Source organism: Schistocerca serialis, chromosome 6 (assembly GCF_023864345.2).
Source record: "Schistocerca serialis cubense isolate TAMUIC-IGC-003099 chromosome 6, iqSchSeri2.2, whole genome shotgun sequence".
Classification (NCBI taxonomy): Eukaryota; Metazoa; Arthropoda; class Insecta; order Orthoptera; family Acrididae; genus Schistocerca; species Schistocerca serialis.
The window spans coordinates 305,411,860-305,439,187 of record NC_064643.1 but is presented as its reverse complement, the minus strand read 5'-3'; the positions used below and the strand labels follow the sequence as shown (position 1 = coordinate 305,439,187).

Sequence of the window (27,328 nt, the reverse complement as noted above, 5' to 3'; positions counted from 1 at the left end):
TAATGTACAATTGTTGCTACAAGAAAAGCAAAGGTATCACATATAATATTGGTCTCTAAGATTAATAAGCTGCAAGAGAAGCTAAGCTTCCACACATATTGTTGATCTTTTTTGCGCGTCATGCATCACATAAATGTGTGAGTAAAATTTTATAATAACAACGTAAATGTCTAATCTTCTGGGCTCGAAATTCTTCATATGGTCATCCCCAAAGAGCTGATTTTTAAATCAAAGTCAAATGCTCTGTGATTTAAGAATTCGTCGTACACTCTCTCACATAGTTTATCCTACATAAAAGGAAATTTACTTTGAAAGTAACGCTTTTCAAAGCAATACTCGCAATATTTTTCCGTGACCTATTAGAAAGGTACGTTTCAGGAGTTGCCAGAGAGCGCCAGATAACAGGCGTCACTGCGCTTGCGCAGCTACGATGACGCAGGAAGCCCGCATGTTTGTACGTGTGAAACATTAAAAGATCTTGCATTAAAACTAATCTAATGTAAAAAACTGTCACGTCACGCTCACTGGAGGCAATTTGTTGTTAAGAAGCACTGCACAGTCTTCCTAAAGCCTTTGACACACTTTGCTGTTGGCAGACACTTGTATGAGCACTGTGTTTTGTTGTATATGGCGCATTTTCTTTGCGACTTAAGTTTTATTTTCGTTTTTTTCTCTCGTTCATGGTTTGTTGCTGCACAACTTTTCTGCAGAGGGGGGATACAGTAAATTTTTTTGATAAAGTATTGGTTCTTACCAGTCAAAATCACAAAAATTTAAATGAAAACTAAAACAATGAAAAATTCCCGGAAGTCAAAAAGATTCCAGGGTTTTTCCCGGTTTTCTCCTGGATGAAAAAATTCCCGGGTTTTTCCCGGTTCTCCCGGGAGGTAGACACCCTGTACATCATAATTATCTAAATAGAATGTGGAAAATTAAGGGTTCAACTGCATTATCTATTTAAGGTTGTCCAAATTGGCTGATGTGTATGAGAGAACAGAAAGAATGATGGCAGGTGAAATACTTTCAACAAGAATTGTAAAAAAACATTTAACACAGTCAATGAGCCATGAGAATGTTCATACAAGTTCTAAAAGATATTTGACCGTGATAAAATTTATACTGCTGTGAGATATATGTTTAGCCCTTTCTTTGTCAAGGTGATTGTTTTATCTGTGAAACTTCATATTTATTGTGGATATACAAGAGCCTTTGATACTAACCACTGACTTTGACCAATGACCAAAATACAACACAAATATGAGGGGGGGGGGGGGGGGGGGAGGGGGGAGGGGGGTTGATATGGGGGAGGAGACCAAACAATGAAGTCATCGGTCTCATCGGATTAGGGAAGGAAGTCGGCCGTGCCCTTTCAAAGGAACCATCATGGCATTTGCCTGAAGTGATTTAGGGAAATCACGAAAAACCTAAATTAGGATGGCCGGACACGGGATTGAACCGTCGTCCTCCTGAAAGTGAGTCCAGTGTGCTAACCACTGTGCCACCTCGCTCGGTCAACACAAACATGATTTCAAAATGACAACCAATGACATTACCCACTGTCAAGATGCCAAAATCTTAGCATCAAATTTAGAATTGTAGAAATTCTTAATAAATGTTGAAGCTAATGGGACAACCACCAGTGATTGGGGGTTCTGAGTGGGGACAAACTAAAATAACAGCCACAAAATCATGGTAATAGCAAAATATACAAAATGACACAACCAGAGAAACATAAAATGGCTGGTTTCAAAGATGCCAAAAGCATTAAACTAGCATGATCTAACTTCAGTATGTATCAAAACCATCAGTTGACTTTTATAGTTCAACATAAAAAAACACAGAACCTATACAAGCAGACACAAGAAAAAACTAAAAGCAATATAAAATGCCAAAAACTGACACCAATATACATGGCCAAAAGTAATGTGAAGTAACAAAGCACAGTGTGTAATACAACACCTGACTACAAAGCTCAATTTAAAATGCTAATACCAATACAAAAAGCCAAAAACATAAAACAATACAAAACATCAAGAAGCAATATCAATGCGCATAGCCAAAAATTGTGGCAATAAACAAAACATTGTATCAAAAGAAAGCAAAGTGTTAATAAAAGGTAACATCACCATAACACAAAATTGAGCCTTGATCTCTCAAAATAAGTAGTACACTAAGCAAGATTTTTATATTCAAAAGCAAAATGTATTCATAAATAATTCCAAATTCATGTAAATTGTAGTAACTGTTTTCACCCATTACTATGTCAACCAAATAGAAAGTTTGATATCAAAATTAACATTGTGAAAACAAAATGATGGAAGCATTTGTTGGAAAACAAAGGATATGACTGAAAATTCTGATAAAGGATCCTGGACAAGAAACATGAAAATTAAAAAATTGAATGCATTACTTATTACTGTAACTAGGTGTTTGCACATGCAAACCAATTAATTGACATTACTGAATGAATGTCAAATATTCAATGGGAATAAAGAAACTGGTTGAGGGGTATAAATGACTTCTTATACAACCCTTAACTGTACATTCACACTAAGTATTTTCATCACTGAACTACACAGATTATTAATTTCAAAGTTAACATCTCCACTTCAGAGCACACTGTAGGCAACTAACACATAGTTGAGACTGCGGTCTTTTCAATCTATTGTCTGTAGATCCTAAGTTGTACAACTCTTTGGAAGTTACGTTTGTGCATGGCCTTCTAATTACATGTGCTGAATTGCATGCTTCATACGGCAAAAGAGCAGCCCTAATAATGTGGGCTTGTTACAGCTGCTGTGCACTTTTACTGCAACCAAACTTGTAAGGTGACTTTATATAATTTATCTCTCTGACAGTGCCTCAGTGTTGGCACAGCTCTATAGATGACTACTGTTTTTAATCATGTAACTTCAGTACCACCAGCAATCTTTTCACTTCAGCTGAAAGCTGACTTAAGTTATACCAGCTGTCAGGGCTCTTCATTAAAGTGCACATCATTTATGTTGGCGGCCGAGTTTAGGTTCGTTCTGCGCATCTGATGTCACAAAACACAGTCAGCCAATGAAGAGAGAACGACATTGCCAGATCTCGACTGCAGTGCAGAGCATGGACGAGTGTCTTCAGTATTAGAAACGTTCAGTCATAAATGAAATAATAGAACAAAAGCAATGTCTTGATAGCAGACTTTCTTTTATAGAAAGTTTGGAAAAAGCATTCTTTATACCAACTGCTTCATATTCTATTAATTAATTAAACCAAACAAGCAATAAGACTCCTAATTCAGGCGATAGCAAGGAAAGGTGTTTGTATCAATCTCACGAACCGCTTTTTCGCAATAAAGAACAGCGGCAATTGTTTATTTCCTATTGTACTTCGACGAAGCGTAATTCATAGTCATACCAACAATGTTTGTCAGTATTTTGCGTGAAATATTAGAGTCCTCATGGCGTAGTGTAGTTGGACGGGTCGGGATAGCATAACGGTTAAGGTGTTGGGCTTCTATCCGAAAGGTTGTGAGTTCAAACCTTGTGCGGTGCTTAATATTTTCATTATTTAAAAACAATATCGAAGTGCGTTACTTCACGAATTATATTCGTTTGAATGCAAATTTTTTGAAATTTCTAGTGCTTCGTCTCTTCATTAACCCTTTCGCTGCTGCAGACACGTGCTCCTCGCATTCCGCGCTGTGCACGATTTTGCCATTACTGCACTGCTCGCCTGTGCAGACACATGGTGTTCCCACTGCTTTGACACACTTATCATTCCATTTCACGAAAACTATTTGGCCCAAAAATCGGATTTTTACACGTCTTCTTGACTGGTACCTTCCACCCATAAATGACTTAATTTTGTGTCGATGGTCAACGCAGTTATTATGCAGCATTAAATGTCGTAACCCATTGCACAAAATTTTGAAGAGTTTGCAGAGATAGAAGTCCGTAGTGTATACTTTCCGTATGGTCGATTTTAGTTGCCACAATGTTGAGAATGAAATGTGGACAAGATACCTAAATTTCATATAAAATTTACTGTATAACAATATCTCATTTAATTTAAGTACCACATAGGTGTCGTATGAAATATTGAGAAATATTCTGTCTTTCGCGACTGTAATAAAAGTTTGATTTACACCGGACGTGTTTGGCTTTATTTTAAAGCACTTCAGTCAATGAAAGGTATGGCACATACACAATGGCACTCATGTTCTCTTTCTTGTTTTTGTTCCACAGTCGCAGTTTTACCAATGGTACTGAAATACTTCTGCAACTGTAATAAGCGACTTATTTAGACCAGATGTCTTTCTCCTATTTGAAGCATCTTCAGTGGACAGTATTTTGTCTCCTCCATTGCCAAGTCACCTTTCGTAGTTTTGTGCTGCGGTAACACAATATTCAACGTTTGTGTTGGCTGATCAGTGTTTTAGCAAATAAATGATGTTTGTGTGTGCCACACACAAAAATTATAATTGACATAGCTCAGAGCACTTCACTGATAGACGGTATATTCAAGTCCTAATGTTTTTGTAAGTCCACAGTTTTGTTTAATGTATTTTGTCTACTTCCTTTTGACGGATTGAAGTGCTTTAAAATAAAGCCAAACGTGCTCAGTATAAATAAAACTTTTGTTACAGTTGCAAAAGACGAAATATTTCTCAATATTACATATGACACCTATGTGGTACTTTAATGAGATATTGTTATACAGTAAATTTTATATGAAATTTAGGTATCTTGTCCACATTTCATTCTCAACATTGTGGCAATAAAATCGACCATACGGAAAGTATACTCTATGGACTTTTACCTCTGCAAACTCCTCAAAATTTCGTGCAATGGTTTACTATATTTAATGGGGCATAATAACTTCGTTGAACATCGGAACAAAATTAAGTCATTCATGGGGGGAAGGTATCAGTCAAGAAGATGTGTAAAAATCTAATTTTTGGGCCAAATAGTTTTTGTATAATCGAATGATAAGAGTGTCAAAGCAGTCGGAACACAATGTGTCTGCACAGGCGAGCAGTGCAGTGACAAAGTCGCGCACAGCGCGGAATGCAGGGAGCACGTCTTTGAAGCAGCGAAAGGATTAATGCTCCCGTGGTGGCTTTATTTCATGAGCTGCGCGCTCCCCCGTAAACATAAGCTTGCGAACTATGCTATACTATGGAGCTGCTTCTATTGGCGCGTGCGTCGTGTGCAACTGGCAACGCAGCACACTCCCGCGTCTGGGCGGGCACGCACAAGCTGCCAAGATAAAAGAATTCAACTATAGCTGTACTAAAAATACAGCTGTGTAATCAAATTAAGCACTTTTCTTTACTTCTTGACAAGTGGAGATCAAGACTATTAAATAAGTTTACAGATGCCCTTAAAGTGAGCAACATCAGCTTAAGATTATGCAGAGTAGTATTTAATTGATATTTGTGTATAATCACATGTGTCAGTTAAATAGGCATTGTTTACTCTACTTGTCCCCTCCCTCTCTCACTTCATTATTCTAATCCCAATGGATGTATGCCACCTTAGTGAACATTACTACACACGTTCAAAAGCAATATCAAATCAATGAAAGCAACATTTATTTTGCAACATATTACAGTATATAGAGAAAAAACTTTACTTACAATCCTAGTGGTGAGACTCCTTTTCTGAAAGGGTACTTGTCTCTTGCACGAGGAAGCACAATAGGTGACAAAGATCTTTTCCGCCTTTCTCGTTCCCTTTCCCTCTCCTTTTCCCTTTCTCGTTCTCGTTCTCTTTCCCTTTCCTTCTCCTTTTCCTTTTCCCTTTCACGTTCACGTTCGCGGTCACGAGACCTGTCCCTCCTCCTATGGTGATCTCTGTCCTTGCTCCTCCTCCTTTCTTTGTCATGGCGATCTCGGTCCCTGCTGCGTCTCTTCTCATGGTCCCGGTGATGATCACGGTGGCGATCTCTAGACCGGCTCCGATGACGTCCTTTATCACGGGACCTACTGCGACTCCGATGTTTGCTTTTCCTGCATAATGTAAACATATTATTTAGTGGCCTGAATGAATGTGTTCTCCAACACAACTAAACAAAGGGTGATGTGGAGAGTTCTAACACACTAAAAGAGGTCTGTGAAAGCTGATCAGAAACCAAATTAAAGAAAGAAACTTCTTTTGAGATACCTCGCACTTAAAACTGCATCACATCCATACTCACCAACAAAAATTATTAATTCACTGGAATGTACTGAACAGTATTCTATAACAAACAGAACAATAGTCATCACTTACTTTTGTGACATGTTACACCAGTAAAGAGTTAATGTAACACTAAATTTTCTGTAACATATTACTAGACCTTACCCTGATGATCGATGACTGCTTGATGTGCCATTTTCCTTCACTGTTGTTTTGTTGCTCCCAGCGTCATCCTAGGAAACAGCAGCACACAAAGTGTTGGTAATCCCCGCAACCAGCCATCACGTTGAAGGGAAAAAGGAAGAAAAACATCGGAGTTCCATTAATATTTTACTCCAATCCAACGTCATTAAAACTACATTAAAAGGCTGGTTCCTCTTCTTTCCCAGGGTTGTTGAGCCAGCTTGCTAAACATACTGGAGGTGATTAGTGCCCCAAAGCCTGGACGGGGAACAATTAGTAACAGTAAGGGAAAAAAAACCATTAACATTTATATTCAGTCCTATCAAGTCCCAACATTACTTACCTACACTATAATTCCAAGTGCTGCACCATTTACAGTACCATACTCTTAATTCTGTAAAGACAGAGCTTGTGAAAGGTCTTTTTCAAAAAATGGAACTTCTGAGAGAAATTATGAATTTACATTCAAATTAATCAAATACTTGCCTAATAAGCGGATTTAGACAGGTCTGGTAAACTTAGAAGTTATAACACTCTCGAAACCAACTCTCTGTTTTAAAAACAAAACTGCAAAAGAATGTGGGTATTAGAATGTAAAATTGGAAATGCAATTCATTAGAATTATTGCTGAAATGCTGTCATAAGGGACCACTTCTATGTTTAATCACTGTGAGGTCATCAATTTAAGAATCCTGTATCAACCTTGAGCCACTTCTTGTGCATAATAAAAGGAACTGCAGTAAGGGCCTGCTCCTGGGGGTGGGGGGGGGGTGGGGGGGGGGGGGCAAACACACATTTACAATCTGAAAGGGGGACTACCTTAACTTTTGTGCTTTCAGAAAGGTCTACAGCAATTTTCACAATGAAAAGGATTCTCTCAAAAATAAACTGAAAATCTACACTAAATTAAATACAGCCAATATACTAATTTTTTCTGTGTTTCTTGCTCTTTCCAACTAACTCTACAAGTTTCCGGTGAGTAGCTAAAATTATGAATACTATGACTGTAAAAGAATACTTTTAACACACCCTAATGTGACAGTGGCTTGAATCTACAAACCCTAAACCATAAGGAAATCCAAGAATATATCAATAAGATGTTGCAGTAACAATATGGATTAATAGAGATGGAAAGATTTAACTGAAAATTGTAACACTACATGAAATGCAGCAAAAAGCTTCTGAAGCAATATGAACTTCTGTTACAGGTACCTTTTCTATTACAGGTACCTTACTGGAAAGGGGGGGGGGGGGGGGCGAAGGACTGCAGTAGAGATTTAACAGTTGAGACATTGCCTATGATTTAGATACTTCAGTCCCGAAGGTGTTTGTTCACTCCTAAAACTGTTACTTTTATAATGTAACTGCAGACATCTTAACTTAAACCCTGCTTTTGCTACTACTTCCCTAATTTGACAAAAAAACTGGCATGTATTGCACGCTGATTTTTTGCTACATAAATTCAACTTCTGGAGGGTATTATAACCACCACATTATGTCAACTTGTAATCAATAATTTTCTTCCTTTGATTAATACAACAATAACCAAGAGCTGTACTGGAGAAATTTAGTTTTCAAATATGTTTTACAAAATAATACTTGGATAACAACCCCCAGGTGATTTTTCATTCTTTGGTGTCATGCCAGTAGAAAAAAAGGGGGCTAACTATCAGGAGAACAGTATGAATGGCAGCGCTGAATGCTACTGTCACCTCACTTTTTGACACATGGAGAAACTATTTACTTGCCACATTCAGTGGGACTACTGGGGTAGACATATAATTGTGAGCCGATTACAGTTCCATTTTTCATAACTTGATACCCCTTTCCAGAAGTACCACACACATTGGCTTCATCAATGCTCCTACAAGTAACACAAGAAGAAATCATGGCATACATCCTCTCTCAAGAGGGATTTAACAGGAGGTGTAAAATATGCAACTCGTGTGTAAAGTGTCAATCAGACCAATGCATCAAAACAAGTACACAGCAGAAGCTAACAAAACCAAGTTCTCAATTATGCCCAAACTAATTTAGTTTCATATGCCACAAGCCTTCTAGATTTTGCTAAAAAATGTGTGAACTTTTAAAATGGATCTTACGTAAGAATGTCTTCTATAAGATACACCTAACTATATCTCAATTCATTTTTCTTGAATTAAATATACTGCAGCCAGGTTATGGAACCAATACTAAGTCTCAAATAAACAAAAATGGCAAACTCAGCACAACATTTAACTTTAATAATTCATGAACTGTTATAAAAGTACCTAAGTCTTTAAAGACAGTACATGAGAAATTTTAGGTACAAATCCTACAAATGTTCACAGCTGAAAAGACTATTCCACAAACATCCACAGACACATACAATCCATACATGCAAATAATTTGTACCGCTTTCACTGTATGCCAAAATGTGATTACACATTTTAGTGAAACTGGAAGCATTTAAACAAGGCTTTTACATCCACTGTTTCCTGGAATCAGTCTTGATCCACCGAAGAATCGCCTCTTGGATAAGAGTCGCATACTCATCTTGGGGACCCTGGGGTGACAGAAGGGGATAAATTCAGAAACCTTACTATATACAGAAATTCTACAAAACTCATAACTGTTGAACCGAAATTCATTTATGTAGTTATAGGTAATATACCTATATAAACTCTTTAATTAGTTTACTGCATAGCATATGTAACAAACAAGTGACATGAGCTGCTCTAAAGAGCTTACAGTTTTAAAAGCTTTTCTTGAAATTGCCACAAACTAAACAAAACTATGTGTATTAGGTTACTCAAAGAAAAGAGCTTAACACACAAAATGAATCGGAGAAGCAGGCAATATATTAATAATACATTTCAAATACAGCGAAATGATACAAACTTAAAGGTAGGGAACTGACTCTTGAGAGAGGACCTGTGACATGGGCATTTCTGACCATTTACACACATTTAGATTCAAAAGCACAGATAAGAGTTAAATCACGGAAGAGTTGAGATTTACATCTCATGCACAAGGACATTCTCTGATTAGACAAGAATGAAAAAGAAAATCAGTTGTGGCCTTGTTAAAGGAACCACCCTAACATTCACTTCATGTATTTCAAGGAAAATGAGAACCTAGTCAGAGTGGGACACCGGAAAAAGAAATATGAAAAAACATACGCAGCGAATTCAGTAACAACCCATATCAGATCACTGTTTCTCATGGAAATGGTCTACATAATGTTCCACAATTGCTTTAAAAAGCATTCAAATGTAAAAATTATTTTGAAACATATCCAATTTTGCTACAAATTTAGGCAAGGTTGTTAAAATTGCTTTCAAATTATTCTTGAAACTTTGTAAGATAGCCCAGTGATCAAAGCCAACTTTACACTTTCCAATAATATAACTTGGTTTAACATATCCAGCCACTACCACTAAAACAATAATAAATGGTGCCTCTGTCCATCATCATCATCATCATCATCATCATCATCATCATCATCATGTTTCAATAATTCAAAATGCAACTATTGGTCACTCCTAGTTCCCTGTCTATACTGTTATTCGGAACAGGGCTGACTTTCTGCACCCGAACCATAGATTTGGTACCAACAACTTACAATAATTCTAACAGAACTACACGGTAACCTTTCCTAAGTGAGTACCTAAAGGCAGCTCACTATGGTATTTCTCTGTACACTCAAAATTAGACCTGTGATGCACAAGAGATTACAGAACTTTCATCACAAATGATTATGTTGCTTCAGCTTTACAATTGTATTCTATACAACTACCAATACTGAAGCAGGGAAGGAACTATAATGGTAACTACTTCACCAGACTTCTGCAATGTCCAGTTTAGTTTATCAATGCCTAAATTATTATCAAGGCAATAAAAATACAAAGGTCAAAACAATTAGGGGATGTGAATAGCTTACATTGTTTCACAACTGCGTGGCTCCAATGATACTACTGATGAACTTATGAGGGACATTATGCAATCCCTCAAGAACCACCTTCAGTTCTGCAACAGCCATGGGAAGTGTAGGCTTAATTACAGTAAGTCTTGCAGGTAAAATCAAAATATATTCAATAAGATTCAGGACCAGGTAGAATGCTGGAACTAATTGAGTCAATTCCTTGACTCTTAGTAGGTCACCAACCAATTGTATGGTGAGCAAGAAGGTCAATAAAATGGAGATAATCACCAATGTCACCACCACAAAACAAATCAAAATGTTGTAACATTCTTTACTACTACTCTCAAGACTTCAAATTTTTTTTTTTTTTTGAACTGGAGGTTTGCGCTGTCTGCAAACTATTACATGAAGCTGTTTCAAAGCGGAAACAACTAACTGGCTGTTGGTGTTCACAGACAATATGTTCCCGATTTTCAAATACATTTCATGGCTCGAAAACAAATTCACAGATGAAAAAAATTACACTTTGGAACACTTAAACGAAATATTCTATCTCACTTTATGACTGCTCAAGTGCTATCCTGTCAGTTTCTAAGATTCTAATATATTATACTGGAGCACCAATGCATGTACAAAAGTTTTCATCCAATCTATCCAATCGAGCTTCCTTTCCCTTGTCCATGAGCAATAATTTTAAATTAACACCTTAACTAATCATTATTACTATTGACATTTTCATTGTTTTCTAATGTTTCATGACTGTGCAACAATTTTATAATGAACCACTTCAATTTTTTTAATGTATAAAAGAGCAACTCCCCCTAAATATACTACACAATACTACTGTCAGGCTGCATCAAGGTAGCTTGACTCCCTAACTGTTTGGATCAGTGTGATTTTGAAGTGAATAAATATATTAACTATCACCAAATATATGATAAAATCTCAAGAAGTGTGATTAGCCTGCAAATATTATTAAGAACTAGAATGACAAAGTTCACTGTATGAAAACACAAAGCTGTTGTTTCACTGTATAAAGATAATTTTACAATTCCTGTGACTTGAGAAACTTGTCTCAAAATACACACTGTATATGAAGGGTCCCAGTAACAACTGATAGGACGTAGTTCCAGATCATAACTAATGTATAAAAATTTACTGGGCAAACTATGCAACCAAGAATATGTTTGTGTAAATCTCATTTTTGGCCAATAACTTTACATACAATGACCAAATTGATTGTGTGTATCACTGTCATTATTGATCATACTCTGTAATTACAACAGATAATCAGTTTTTTCTGCCCACATAATCAACCATGTCTGTTACATATACTATGCCCCAGTACGGAACTGCCAAAAGCTAACTTTAATCTGACTGAAATTGCATTACTGCACAGGGTTAACATATCACCATTATAAGTCAATTTTACTGCCCAAAATGCAAGTGTTTCCATAACTGATAGTCATTCAAAATTAATATTTAATAAAGTATGCAGAAAAAGCAGATACCTAACTAAATTTTTGTTGTACCTCTGTGCTTTGGGCCCCTGCCCGGAGCTGAGGCTCGGATCTGAGCCAAGCTGTGACATGTAAGGGTCTACAAGATACAGAAATGGAGGAGCCTGTCAGTGACACATTTAGATGGCATTCAATAAAACAAAACAAAGATTCAAGAGAATGGCTAACACTGCATGAGAAACGATAATAGGAATATACATAGTCATACCTTCAATACTTTCACAATTAAGTTTAATGAATTTTGAAGTACACAACAAGCATACAATGAAAGCCATTCTCTTATTCATGACACAAAATTTAAGAAGCATAAAAAATTGTATTCTAGAATTCCAAGATATTTCAGTCTGACATTTTTTAATTTGTCTTAACTAAACGTACTGATGCTTTTCCATAAATATATGACACTGCTAACTTTCTCTTTCAAAACACAGGATGTTACCGAGTTCGCGCACACAGACGGTGCAGTCTGAGGCACCTTGCCACGGTTCGCACGGCTCCCTCTGTCGAGGGTTCAAGTCCTCCCTCAGGCATGCATGTGTGTGTTGTCCTTAGCATAAGTTAGATTAAGTAGTGTGTAAGCCTAGGGACTGATGAACTCAGCAGTTTGCTCCCATAGGAACTTATCACCACCAACATTTTATACGCACGCACAATCACCGGAACTTCTTAGAGCGCAAACAATGGAGTTATCTGCAACTATCCAGCTCTTAGATTAGAACTCCAGTAAGCTGAGTACTGAACAAAGTTGGCCAAAAACAATGTAAACCTCAACAGTGACAATTAACTAAATAGAACTGTATTATATGATTTGTATCAGTACCAATAATGCATACAGTTACTCCCTACACCAGCACAAAAATAAGGACCATAATCTTTGAATACAAGCTGATACTTCACTATATGGTGAGAATACAACCAATTCTTGTTATGAGGTAACTGTGCCATCATAAACTTCTTAAAAAAAAGTGATGAATCATGAAGTAACTATCCAAATGGAACAGGAATCTTCAGATGTGGTATACATGTGCAGAGAAACAAAGGATTACAATTCTGGAAAAATTGGGAAATTTATACAAGAAAAAGGTATTGAGCATGTCCGTCACTTGTTGGTAAACTTCTGACCCGTATACAAGCAGTTATTTAACTTCGCATCGATTGAAAAGAGTTGTTGGCTATCCTCCTGAGGGATATCATGCCAAATTCTTTCCAATTGACACTTTAAATCGTCAAAATCCCAAGACAGTTGGAAGGCCTTGCCCATAATGCTCCAAACATTCTCAACTGAGGAGAGATCCAGTTACTTTGCTGACCAAGGCAGGGTTTGTAAGCATGAAGACAAGCAGTAGAAACTGTCGCCTTGTGTGGTCAGGCATTATCTTTCTGAAACGTGAGCCCAGAATTCTTGCCCTGCAAGGCAACAAAACAATGGATAGAATATTGTTGTTGTACCGCTGTGCTGTACAGATGACAACCACACGGGTTCTACTATGGAAAGCAATGGAACTCAAGACCATCACTCCTCACTGTCAGGCCATATGGTAGGCAAAAGTCAGGTTGGTATCCCACTGCCATCCGGAACGTCTCCATACATGTCTTCAGTCTGGAATCTTATTGACTGGAGTAGACTTTTCTTCAGTGGTGAGTCCCTCTTTGAACTGAACCCTGATGACCAGCGAAGATGTGACTGGAGACGCACCAGACAGTGGTGGGAAATCAGCCTGCCTGTCGTCTGCCATGCGGCCTAACAAAGAGCGAATGTCTGGCACACGATTTCTATTCATAGCAAGACCCCTTGGTTGTCATCCACACCACCTTTGCAGCACATCAGTATGCCAATGATATTCTACACCCCGTTTTGTTGTCCCTTATGGTAAGACATCCTGGCCTTGTCTTACATTTCAGAAAGAAAATTCCTGCCCGCATGTGGCGATAGTTTCTACTGCTCGTCTTCACGCTTACCAAACCCTACCTTGGCCAGCAATGTTACTGGATCTTTCCCAAATTGGAAACATTTGGAGCATTATGGGCAGGGCCTTCCAAGCATCTTTGGATTTTGACAATATCCATGTCAGTTTGACAGAATTTGGCATGATATCTTCCTGAAACTCTTTCTCAAGAATAAATCATCCAATTTTCCCAACATAGTAATTATTTGATTGTCTCTACATGTACACCACACATGCCGATTTCTGATCATGTCCGGCAATTTCACCATGGTTTGTCATCTTTTTTTCTGTCTTTGGGTTAGAAAGGTAACCACATCAATATTTCAACAGACGTTAAAAATAATTAACACAGTTTTGAAGAATAATGGTTTAAAATCAGCAACATTATTACAATTTACTAGTAAGTAAGCCACATTTTCCATCTTTTGTGTTTTCCTGTATGTTTTGAGTATATTTGCTTATATTCTGATGAAGCTTATTGAGAGCATTCTCACACCCTACAAGCATTTCCTCGTTCAGCTCTCTACACATGCAACCAAATAGTTTGTGTGAATGGCTCGTGAAGAAAATATAAATTCTTTGGTACTTAACAGTCCTCAAATGACAGGAAGTATTGTGCACATTTATTGAAATTGGCTGACACATACTGAGGGGAAAATCTAGAATCTGCATCCAATAGGCATAAGAAACTGTTGTACCACATTTTATCATTAGAGCATATGGGTCTTGAACTGGTAACTATAACCCTCAGCAACACCAAAGAGTATACAGAGCAAATAAATCAGGAGAAAAGAGGAAAGATACAGCATCAAAAATGGCAAATAATCATAGAAGAACAATTGCTTTTTCACGAGTTCTAGGAATTAATTGTAATTAAGAAGAAGTCTCTCTTGCTAACAAATATAAACCACATGCAAGGTTAAAGTGTATTTTAGGAGCAGCTAGTCAGAGTTTTCATAAATGTCACTGCACCTGAACACAGAACTAACATGGTTTGAACCAAACGTTCAGTAGCATAGCAGTACATTCATAACAATGAACTATATTTGAAATTCATTTCAGGACAACTCAATTGAATAATAAAAGATCACCATTTAGCTTTTATATTTAGCTTTATATTACACTGTAAATAATACTGATTATTAATGCATCTTTTGCGATATCAATAACAGTCATCAACAGGATGCCTTGAATATGAGCACACTACAAAGAAAAAGGTGTCTGGATTGGCTTTTTACAGTGATTCTGTGGATCAACTACAGGACATGCATCGATAAAGTTATTGAGAATCCAAAATCGGGTAGCAAATGTGCTATTGAAAAACCAAAAGGCTACATTTCTTCTCTTGAAGTTTTATAATAGGTATCTTGCTGTGTGCCGAATTCATCATGAAGTTTTGCATTACCATTGACATGTGTAGTTTGCATTGTTTATCAAAAACCCCATTACTTTAGTGACCATAGGAGCCATAGCTAACATTTTTGTGACAATTTCATTTTTTAGGATGATAAGCTGTGAGCGGACTGTGCACACTACACAAATACATTCCCTGAGGAAGTAAAGATTAACAAAATGAAATGTACTGCAGTATATACAATTATCAAGCTGGTTAAACATGTTTGAAACTTGGTGTGCATTTTCAATGGAATTCTCCTGACACACTGGATGACCTCAGGACGGACACCATCTAAGAGTGGGTAAGGCCTAAACAGGAATGTCTGTACGATCTTGTCAACAGCATGTCAAGGAGGATCAAAGCATGTTAAATGCTTGGGATGGAGCACTATGGTAGTGGACATTACATTGTAGCATATTTTGATTACAAAGCTGTCAACATTTTAGCAAACTGTCTACTTTTTGGTGTTTATATTCACTGTATTTTTTTAAAGTTTTGTACGGCTTAATTTTTTTATTTCCTACTCCCTTCAATCAAAGCCAACACATCTAGATACTGAGATGGCAGAAAACTATTTTTGAGCAGTGTAGATGTAGTGAGAAAATAAATTGTGTCATAAGAACTGCGAAGGTTTCTGTAGGCATTTTCAAACTGAATAAAAACCCTTCTCCATTTGCCTGTAAACCACACAAAATCTCTCTCTCTCTCTCTCTCTCTCTCTCTCTCTCTCTCTCAAGGGAGACTGTGACATTGTGAACTGTAGAGCAGCAAAGGGCTAGATTAGTTTAAAAGGTGACTAGCTGTGCGTTGGTAAGTGTCCACTGTGGTCTGATTTTCAAGTTTTTAATATCTTTGAGGGTGTTTATCAAGAGAACACCCCGCTCAAAACCCCCACATTTCCACAGGATCTCATACGTTCGCAGTTAAAGCACACACAACTGCACGACAACCTAGTAACCGAAGTGGCCGACAAGTTGTATCATACTTTTCAATACTTACAGTTTTCATTTTATGAGTAGTTGTCTATTGTATTACTTTACTAAATATCCACAAGGTTTTTCTTCAACCATCAAGAAAACAATCCTGCAATCACTATTTGCAAGACTTTTCTTGTCCCATTGGTCATGTACAATTACGTGTACTGGTGTACGAAATCATCCCAGGAACATATTAATATTTAATAATACATTTAAATCAGGTTAACAAAATTGCTCCACAATCATTCTTTCTGTGCTAGAGGTATGTCCACTACAGGGTTGTGCACAATATTTCTTTCTAGTATCATATTTGTGTGTATCACGAAGGCTCTGAAGTTCACTTGTAAATCTAGTCACCGCCAAGCGTGACCATTATTTCTCAATTTAAATTAATACTATGCCATCCAACATTACGGTTTGCCAAGAAGGGAAAGTAAACAACGGTAAAAAGCAAAGTGCTCCAAAGTTGCAAAATGTTGCAGATCCTGCAAATGTTGAAGATTCACCAAAACTAGCATGATGAACTTACCAACGTTGGAAATATTAAGAAATGTACTAGCCACTGACATTTGGCATCTTCACCTAAAATACGAGTGCAAATCCTCAGCCAGTCTTTGCAATCCCTCTATTACACTAATTGAACACACTTCCAAAATGTCGCACACCAATAATAGTGTCCAGTTTAGAGGCGAGGCAGAAAGAATTATTTCACGTAGTTTCCTTTACCACCTATTACTTACAGTATCTTACTTCTGGTTACCACCTCTCAGAATAATGAGTGGCCCTGTGCTTTAACACAGAGGTCAAGGATTTAAAAACATTTCATTTTGCCACACTGGGTATTGAGAAAATACCCTAGGCTACTGGATTTGCAGTTTTAATGACTTTATTACCACTAGCCATAGTAAAACACAAGAGATCCTAGATACAGGTGTATGGCAGAAGGCATTATGCGCTCTCAGATAATCAGAGCATACGAGAAATTTCATTGCTTGAAAACTTCACATTAGCTTTTCTGCTCTAAAGATCAGAACAGAATGCATTCAGTAGTTTGACCTTGCGTGCGCACGTGTGTGTGTGTGTGTGTGTGTGTGTGTGTGTGTGTGTGTGTGTGTGTGTGTGTGTGGGCGCGCGCGCACGTGTACTTTTTCGATGAAGAGCTTGTTGGCTGAAGGTTCACTTACTGACAGTCTTTTTGTTATGCCTATATGTGACTCAGCATCTCTGCTACATAGTGGGTAGCAACTACCCCTTTCATGATATTGTTACATTCCATCCTGGATTTTCCACTGTTTCATCTGGTCCTAATTTTGTTTTTGGTAACTGAGCATTTTGTCAGCCATTTCCACTTCTGAGCATTTAACCAGATGGAATATTGGTAACACAAAAGCTTACATGCCTAGGAAGCACACAGGTCTCAGCAGAGTGATTCAGTTACTGAGCTGGTTCTGTGCTATCCTTAGCAACTGCGTCAACCAGCTGACATGGGCTTTTGTTTTCCTTCATATGAACTGTGAAATAGGGTGCACCACAATCACAACAGATCAAAAAGGAAATGCTTGGCTCAATATTTGGAATATTAACAACGTTGCTACTTACCGTAAAGAAGACACGTTAAGTTGCAGCGAGGCACAACTAAAAAACATATATGTGGCGTCTTCTGTCATCGTCCAGTGTCATGACATGGGCAGGTCTTTGAAAGTACAGTGCCATGAAACTTTCCCGTTGGACGCCAGAGACGCTATACACAAGCAACATTTGTTCTGCGATTTACTCTTTGACTGTTGATTTCCATTCCACGTTCTACTCCTTGGCGAAAGCATGAATCCAAGTGTGTTAGATACAGAATAATTTACCATACTGAACTTCTCTCACCCCTTCGCAAGAGTTATCGGTTGCAGTGTATCATTGTCTGTTCCGACTGCAGGGTTTCGTTAATAAATTATTACATTAAGCTGATACAAGCCTACTTCCCTTATTCAGCCTACAAGAGCGCGTGCAGGGATATGAGCCCTGTGGCAAGAGGTTGGGACTGGGAGTGGCACAGTGATGGACTAGGATGTTGTGGAGGTTTGGTGGGTGACTAAACACCACATTAGTAGGGACTGGAAGGGGGCCACTCTTCATGTAGTTGGCTTGGGGGGTGGTTGGAGGTTGGGGTGTGTGCTGAAATAGCACAGGAAATCTGTTTGCAGGTTACTCATGGGTATAGTGCCTCTCTGTGAGTGCCTTGGGCAAGACAGTCCGCATACTGCAGATAGCTGTGCCCAGATGGCCAGGTTGTATGGGAGGTGTCAAAATGCAGATACTGTTGGTGGTTGTTGAGTTTAACATCAACAGAGGTGGATGAAGCCATAATAGACTGGGAAGATGGTACACTGGATTGAGGAGGACCAGGTGAAGTGGATGAGAGAGAAGGTGTTGAGATAGTGAAGAAATGAGGGTAAAGAGATCTTCATAATCTGGAATCAAGGCCAAGACACTATCCTCATTCTTCAAAACCTTAACCCCTTGTCGTCTCTCCCATTTGCTTCATCTGGCCGCCTCAATCTAGCATGCCACCATCCTAGACATCAACCTCCTCTTCTTGGCTCCATCCACACTTCAGTTTGCATTAAACCTACCAATCACCAACAGTACCTGCATTTTAACCACCGTCATTCTTTCCACCCAAAAAAATCTCTCCCACACAACGTGGCCACCTGCGCACAGCCTATCTACAGTGGCAAGATCTCCCTTTCCCAGTAGGTCTTGCCAAAGCCTTCACATACAGGCACTATTCCCTAGGCCCAGTCCACAAACAGATTTCCTGTGCAATTTTACACACCTAACCTCTTACCACCCCCAAGAGCCAGTTACATATGAGTGCCCCCTTTGTCATCCAATACCACCCTGGACTGAAACAACTGAACCACATACTTTAACAGGCCTTTGATTATCTATCATCATGCCCTGAAATTAGGGGTTCCAACCCAAGATCCTCCTTCCCACCCCTCCTAAATTGGTGTTCTGCCACCCACCCAACCTCTACAATATCATAACCCATCCTATGCCATTCCCGATCCCAACCTGTTGCCACAGGGAAAATATCTCTGTGGAAGACCACGGCACAAGACCTGCCAGATTCATCCACCCAACACTTCCTATTTATGTCCTGTCAAAAGCTTATCCTACCCCATCAATGGCAAGGCCACCTGCGAAAGCAGCTCTGCTGCAACCATTACACAGCTTTTTATATTGGTATGAACTATATGACTGCCAACCAGCTGCACGCCAGCATGAATGGCCACTGTTAAACTGTGGCCAAGAGCCAAGTAGACCAATCTACATCTACATCTACATCTACATTTATACTCCGCAAGCCACCCAACGGTGTGTGGCGGAGGGCACTTTACGTGTCACTGTCATTACCTCCCTTTTCTGTTCCAGTCACGTATGGTTCGCGGGAAGAACGGCTGTCTGAAAGCCTCCGTGTACGCTCGAATCTCTCTAATTTTACATTTGTGATCTCCTTGGGAGGTATAAGTAGGGGGAAGCAATATATTCGATACCTCATCCAGAAAAGCACCCTCTCGGAACCTGGCGAGCAAGCAACACGGCGATGCAGAGCGCCTCTCTTGCAGAGTCTGCCACTTGAGTTTGCTAAACATTTCCGTAACGCTATCACGGTTACCAAATAACCCTGTGACGAAATGCGCCGCTCTTCTTTGGATCTTCTATTTCCTCCGTCAACCCGATCTGGTACGGATCCCACACTGATGAGCAATACTCAAGTATAGGTCGAACGAGTGTTTTGTAAGCCACCTCCTTTGTTGATGGACTACATTTTCTAAGGACTCTCCCAACGAATCTCAACCTGGTACCCGCCTTACCAACAATTAATTTTATATGAACTTCCCACTTCAAATCGTTCCGCATGCATACTCCCAGATATTTTACAGAAGTAACTGCTACCAGTGTTTGTTCCGCTGTCATGTAATCATAGAATAAAGGATCCTTCTTTCTATGTATTCGCAATACATTACATTTGTCTATGTTAAGGGTCAGTTGCCACTCCCTGCACCAACTGCCCATCCACTGCAGATCTTCCTGCATTTCGCTACTATTTTCTAATGCTGCAACTTCTCTGTATACTACAGCATCATCCGCGAAAAGCCGCATGGAACTTCCGACACTATCTACTAGGTAATTTATATATATTGTGAAAAGTAATGGTCCCATAACACTCCTCTGTGGCACTCCAGAGGTTGCTTTTAACGTCTGTAGACTTCTCTCCATTGGTAACAACATGCTGTGTTCTGTTTGCTAAAAATTCTTCAATCCAACCACACAGCTGGTCTGATATTCCGTAGGCTCTTACTTTGTTTATCAGGCGACAGTGGGGAACTGTATCGAACGCCTTCCGGAAGTCAAGGAAAATAGCATCTACCTGGGAGCCTGTATCTAATATTTTCTGGGTTTCATAAACAAATAACGTGAGTTGGGTCTCACACGATCGCTGTTTCCGGAATCCATGTTGATTCCTACAGAGTAGATTCTGGGTTTCCAGAAATGACATGATACGCGAGCAGAAAAGATGTTCTAAAATTCTACAACAGATCAATGTCAGAGATATAGACCTATAGTTTTGCGCATCTGCTCGACGACCCTTCTTGAAGACTGGGACTACCTGTGTTATTTTCCAATCATTTGGAACCTTCTGTTCCTCTATAGACTTGCGGTACATGGCTGTTAGGAGGAGGGCAAGTTCTTTCGCGTACTCTGTGTAGAATCGAATTGGTATCCCGTCAGGTCCAGTGGACTTTCCTCTGTTGAGTAATTTCAGTTGCTTTTCTATTCCTTGGACACTTATTTTGATGTTAGCCATTTTTTCGTTTGTGCAAGGATTTAGAGAAGGAACTGCAGTGCGGTCTTCCTCTGTGAAACAGCTTCAGAAAAATGTGTTTAGTATTTCAGCTTTACGCGTGTCATCCTCTGTTTCAATGCCATCATCATCCCGGAGTGTCTGGATATGCTGTTTCGAGCCACTTACTGATTTAACGTAAGACCAGAACTTCCTAGGATTTTCTGTCAAGTCAGTACATATAATTTTACTTTCGAATTCACTGAACGCTTCACGCATAGCCCTCCTTACGCTAACTTTGACATTGTTTAGCTTCTGTTTGTCTGAGAGGTTTTGGCTGTGTTTAAACTTGCAGTGAAGCTCTCTTTGCTTTTGCAGTAGTTTCCCAACTTTGTTGTTGAACCACGTTGGGTTTTTCCCATTCCTCACAGTTTTACTCGGCACATACCTGTCTAAAACGCATTTTACGATTGCCTTGAACTTTTTCCATAAACACTCAACATTTTCAGTGTCGGAACAGAAATTTTCGTTTTGATCTGTTAGGTAGTCTGAAATCTGCCTTCTATTACTCTTGCTAAACAGATAAACCTTCCTCCCTTATTTTTATATTCCTATTAACTTCCATATTCAGAGATGCTGCAACGGCCTTATGATCACTGATTCCCCTGTTCAGCACGTACAGAGTCGAAAAGTTCGGGTCTGTTTGCTATCAGTAGGTCTAAGATGTTATCTCCACGAGTCGGTTCTCTGTTTAATTGCTCGAGGTAATTTTCGGATAGTGCACTCAGTATAATGTCACTCGATGCTCTGTCCCTACCACCCGTCCTAAACATTTGAGTGTCCCAGTCTATATCTGGTAAATTGAAATCTCCACCTAAGACTGTAACATGCTAACAAAATTTATGTGAAATGTATTCCAAATTTTCTCTCAGTTGTTCTGCCACTAATGCTGCTGAGTCAGGAGGTCGGTAAAAGGAGCCAAATATTAACCTAGCTCGGTTGTTGAGTGTAACCTCCACCCATAATAATTCACAGGAACTATCCACTTCTACTTCACTACAGGATAAACTACTACTAACAGCGACAAACACGCCACCACCGGTCGCATGCAATCTATCCTTTCTAAACACTGCCTGTGCCTTTGTAAAAATTTCGGCAGAATTTATCTCTGGCTTCAAGTAGGTAGGCTAGAAAATTTAAAACGGGGAACAGGTGGGTCGGAGTTAGATATATGGGAATAAATGAAGTATGCGGCAGCGACAACTGGACTCCTTGCTATGTCAGTATAGGTTTATCAACACAATATCAATTAAGGGAAATGCAGGAGAAGGCCTAATAATAACAATATATGAATGTGGTTAAGCTCCTATGAACAGCTTAGTGAAAGCCGTATCATTGAGAAGACATACACGGAGCCAACACTGACCACAGAATTACAAGTTTGTGTGTCAACTAGCTCTAGAGATGATGCTCCCTCTCAAACTCTCAACAATTTCTGTTTCCATCAATTTACCCAGCTCCCATCTTCTCAATTTTCTGCCTTTTTGCAGTTTCTTCAGTTTTAATTGGCAGTCCATAAACAAAAGATTAAGAGCCCAGATGGCAATCCCAGAACTAACCAAAGAAGGGAAGCTAAAAGCAATATACAGAGGGTTTATCTAAGGTAAACAAACTTTAAAACAATATTATAGAAAGAGAAGAGAAAGTAGATGAAGATGAGGTGGGAGGTACAATACTGTGAGAAGATTTGACTGAGTATTGGAAGACGTAAGTGGAAACATTCCCTTAGAATTAATGATATATTTGGTACAGCCAGCCACGATAAATTAGCCCAATTGGTCTGTAAGATACGTGAGACGAGGAAAAAGCCCTCAGACTTAGAAACATTGTAATAAGCCCAGCTCTAAAGAAGGAAAGTGCTGACAGGTGTGAATACTATAAAGTCAGCAATTTGATGTCATGGTTGTGAAATACTGACAATAAGTCGACCTCGGGGACATTTAGTTTGGGTTCCGGGGGAATGTAGGAATACATGAGACAGTACTGATCATACGGCTTATCCTGGAATATTCGTTGATGAAAGGCAAACCTATGTTTATAACATTTGTACATTTAGAGAAAGCACAAACTCCGAAGGTACCAGGGATAAATGAAGATTGAAAGTGCCAGTTCCACATAGGCTATATGAGCTGCAAAAAGTACGCAACTGTCAGCAACAATAGTGTGTCAACATGTACAGCAACCACATACTTTAAGAAACTGCTGTTGCCATATTCTTGGTTTTCGTAGTCCCAGCTCACCAGATCCACAACTCTGAGGACTTCTTGCAAATTTCGAGCAGCTAAGTATCAGAGAATCTGATGTAATGGTCACTTTTGATTGATTGGTTGGTTGGTTTAAAAGAGGAGGGAAGGGACCAAACTGCTTGGTCATCAGTTCCTTGTTCTGAATAAAACAATGCCACCATGGGGAGACTAAAACAAACGAGACGTACCACACAAAACAGAAAGAAAGGAAAAGCCACAAGAACGAAGGAAAGGTAACAAATACTAAAACAAACAAAAGAGGTCAAGAAAACAACAGAGACACTCAAGAAACAGTTAGAAGAGAGTAAAACAAGAAAGCTGATTACAATGACTGGCCAACCACAAGAATAAAAGGAGAAGCCAGCCACTCTGCAACACATTAAAACGTCCACCCTAAAAGAACTAGGGGGGAGGACACAGAGGGACAAAGGACATGTGTGAAATCTTAGATCAAATGATAAAACAAACCCTCACAAATAAAACATAAAACTAAAGCTGCTGTTGAGGCATTGTCACCCAACACCGAATGTAGGGTGCTGCGAAAGTTAAAAGTCCGCCACAGAGCGGATAAAGGTGGGCAGTCCAGCAAGAGATGGACGACTGTCATTTGTGAGCCACAGCTACACTGAGGTGGGTCCTCGCGACAGAGGAGGTAACCATGCCACATATGGCCAATGTGGAGCCAGCAGAGGACAACTGATTCCCTGCGAGAGGCCCGCACGGAAGAGTTCCACACATTCATAGTCTCCTTAATGACACACAGTTTGTTGTGCGTACTGTTATGCCATTCTATCTCCCAAAGCAAAAAAACCTTGCGGCGTAAGGCAGAATGCAGGTCAGGTTCAGAGAAGCCGATTTCCATAAGCATTTTCGTCGTAGCCTGGAGGCAAGTACGTTGCCTGGGATTCCGACGTGACCTAGGGTCCAGACCAACACCACTGAATGACTGGACAGTTCCAGGGCATGGATGGACTCTGGGATGGTCGCTACCAAAGGATGACAAGGGTAGCACTGGTCGACAGGTTGTAGGCTACTCAAGGAGCCAGTACACAGAAGAAATGACTCCCCAGGTCATGAATGGATGCTCAGGAGCACGAGATATAGCCACCAGCTATACAGCGAAAACACTGCAGCCACTGGGCAAGGAATGCTGTTTAATATGTCCTCCATCGACATACGCGAATACGACGTGACCATCAGCCATTGAGCCATCCGTGTAAACCACTTCATGGCCTCAGTACATGTCAAGAATAGACAGGAAGTGGCAGCGGAGAGCCACATGGTTAACTGAGTCCTTAGGGCCATGTGAAACTTCCAGGCGAAGCCACTCCCTGGGTGTAAACCATGGAGGTGTATGTGAACAGACCTTCTTTGTCAAACAGAAAGGTAGTATGAAAAGAGGGCTGGCAGGGGTAGCGACGTAAAAAGGAGAAAATGAAGGGGAGCCAACAGCACCCAGTGTTCCCAGGAGGAAGTATAGGTGGTAAAAGTAAGGACTCCAGTTCAGACAGAAGGGATTGGACGCGAACTGCAAGCCCTAAGCTGGGTCGTTGATGCAGGAGATGAATCGCCGTGGATGGAACAAGGAGATGGTAATTTGGATGCACAGAAGAACTACAAATGTGTGCAACGTAAATGGCGAGACGTTGCACATGCCTAACCTTCAATGGAGGGACTCCAGCCTCCACCAGGACGCTGGTCACCGGACTCATCCTAAAAGCTCCTGTCAATGGCTGACAAACTACCATGAGCCACACTGAAATGTGTGGCAGCCCCAGTATTTAAGAGGCAGAGGTACAGATGTAACAGTAAATTTTCGACATCTCTGCCTTGGCCAGCAAGCACGGTGCCACTCCACAAGGGATTATGAGCATTAAAATCTCCCAAATGTAAGAAATGTTTAGGGAGTTGAGCAATCAGTGTAACCAATGCATTCAGGGGTAGTGCAACATCTGGAGGAAGATAAACATTGCAGACAGTTATTTCCTGCGTCGTCTGTATCCCGATAGCCACAGCTTCAAGAGGAGTTTGAAGGGGCACAGGTTCTCTACATACCGAGATCAGGACATAGACGCAAACTCCACCTGACACACTATTATATTCACTATGGTTCTTGTAATATCCCCTGTAGCCACGAAGGGCATGGGTCCGCATTGCTGGGAACCAGGTTTCCTGGAGGGCAACACAGAAAGCAGGTGTAAAGCTTAACAACTGCCGTAGCTCAGTCAAGTGGTGGAAAAACCCACCGCAATTCCCCTAGATGATGACGTCATCGTGAGACTGGGAAGGCATGGAACATTCAATGAGGCACTCTACGCCTCAGGGTCAACTGCTACCACCGACTTATTGCCTGAGCAGTCTATATCCATTATGTCTGAGGGTCTGTCGAGACTTACGCTTCTCCGGATTAGAAGTGGGGACAGACGTCCCCGATGGTTGGGGGGTGTTGCTCCCGAAGTAGGTGGTGCAGGAGCAACAGGGATGGAAATGCCTCCCACCATCAAGGGGTCAGGTGTAGTCTTCCAGCTCTGAGAGCCGACTGGAATTCGTGGAACTGATGAGGCTACAACTGTTCTCGTAGTGGTGGCGTAAGAGGAGGTCACAGCCACAAGATGGAGATGCTCAAACTTCCTCTTAGCCTCAGTGTAGGTCAGTTGGTCCGGAATCTTATATTCCATGATTTTTCTTTCTTACTGTAAAATCCTGCTGTCTGGCGAGCAAGGGGAATGATGCTCTCTGCAGTTGACACATATGGGAGGTGGGGCACGTGGAGTATTGGGATGCGAAGGACGTCCACAATCTCAACATGTGATGCAGGAAGTACAGTGGGATTACATATGGCCGAACATCCAGCACTTAAAGCACCGCATCGGGGGAGAGACATATGGCTTGACATCACAGCGGTAGACCATCACCTTGACTTTCTTGGGCAATGTGTCAACCTCTAAAGCCAAGATGAAGTCACCGATGGCAACCCGATTATCCCTTGGACCCCTATGGACGCATCGGATGAAATGGACACCTCGGCGCTCTAAGTTGGCGCGCAGCTCATCATCAGACTGCAAAAGAAGGTCGCTGTGGAATATAATACCCTGGACCATATTTAAGCTCTTATGAGGCGCGATGGTAATGGAAACATCCCCCAGCATGTTACATGCTAATAATGCTCGTGAATGGGCAGAGGATGCGGTTTTTATCAAGACTATCGCCGACCGCATTTTGGACAAGCCCTCATCTCCCCAAACTTGTCCTCTAAACGCTCAACAAAAATCTGAGGCTTCATTGAAACAGAGGAGTCCCCATCAGCTCCGTACATATGAGGTACCAGGCGAATAAGGTTCACTGCCATCCTTAGCCTGGTGTTCCTCCCATGGTGTGGCCAGGGAGGGGAATGATTTAGGGTCGTACTTCCTTGCATTGCACTGAGACCTGGAATGCTTAGAGACTGCTGGTGTGTGATCACCAGCAAGTGGTGATGTGGCATACTTCATCGCGCGTCATCTGCCCTGATGCCACCCACTCCAACCAGGGGCCTTCCCCATGGGTGCCACACCCAGCTGCTGCAAAGGCCTCCAGGCAGGATGGCCAGTGCCAGGAGTCCCGATGCCACAGGGGGGGCATCTACTCCTTGGCATATGTGGGGAGTTAACGGTGCAGCATCAGCAGAGCAATCCCTGTGTGGTCAGGGGGCACCCAGGAGGGTGACTCCGCCCAATAGCTGGAGAATAGGCGAAAGTGCAGATCCACATCAACGAAGGATGCGAGAGGTCTCAGCACATTATGGACACGATGCACCATGTAAGGCGTCCTTCCCCAATTGGCTTGCTGTTTGGGAAAATTTGGAAAAATGGAGGTCAAACCCAACAGAGGTCCATCACATAAATGTCAAAATGAGAGAGACTCCTTTCAGTCACCTCTTACAACAGGTAGGAATATCTCAGGCCTATTCTAATCCCCGGACCTGCAGGGGGACGTCACTTTTGATGTGGTATCACTGTTCATAAGGGTGCTACTGAGAGACTCATTGGAACTGATTGCTCAAAAATTTGTTGATGCTCTGTTGAACCTGTTCAGGCATATACTGAC

The 27,328-nt window shown here is 40.4% G+C and overlaps 1 protein-coding gene across 7 annotated transcripts in view; it reads right to left on the bottom strand.

Moving 5' to 3' along the window:
• The window catches only part of LOC126484514 (RNA-binding protein 39), a 79,415-nt gene that overhangs the window by 39,582 nt on the left and 12,505 nt on the right, over positions 1–27,328 (bottom strand). Inside the window, exons 3-6 of one of the 7 annotated variants that reach the window (XM_050108054.1) lie at positions 11,766–11,853; positions 8,745–8,895; positions 6,333–6,400; positions 5,627–5,998 (exon numbers count right to left, since the gene is read on the bottom strand). In XM_050108054.1, the coding sequence (XP_049964011.1) occupies positions 5,627–5,998; positions 6,333–6,400; positions 8,745–8,798 (494 nt within the window). In that variant the 5' untranslated portion in view covers positions 8,799–8,895; positions 11,766–11,853. Of the gene's footprint in view, positions 1–5,626; positions 6,609–6,693; positions 6,909–8,744; positions 8,896–10,272; positions 10,359–11,765; positions 11,854–27,328 lie in introns of those variants that run through there. The other 6 variants (XM_050108056.1, XM_050108057.1, XM_050108059.1 and 3 more) reach the window with 6 other exon arrangements.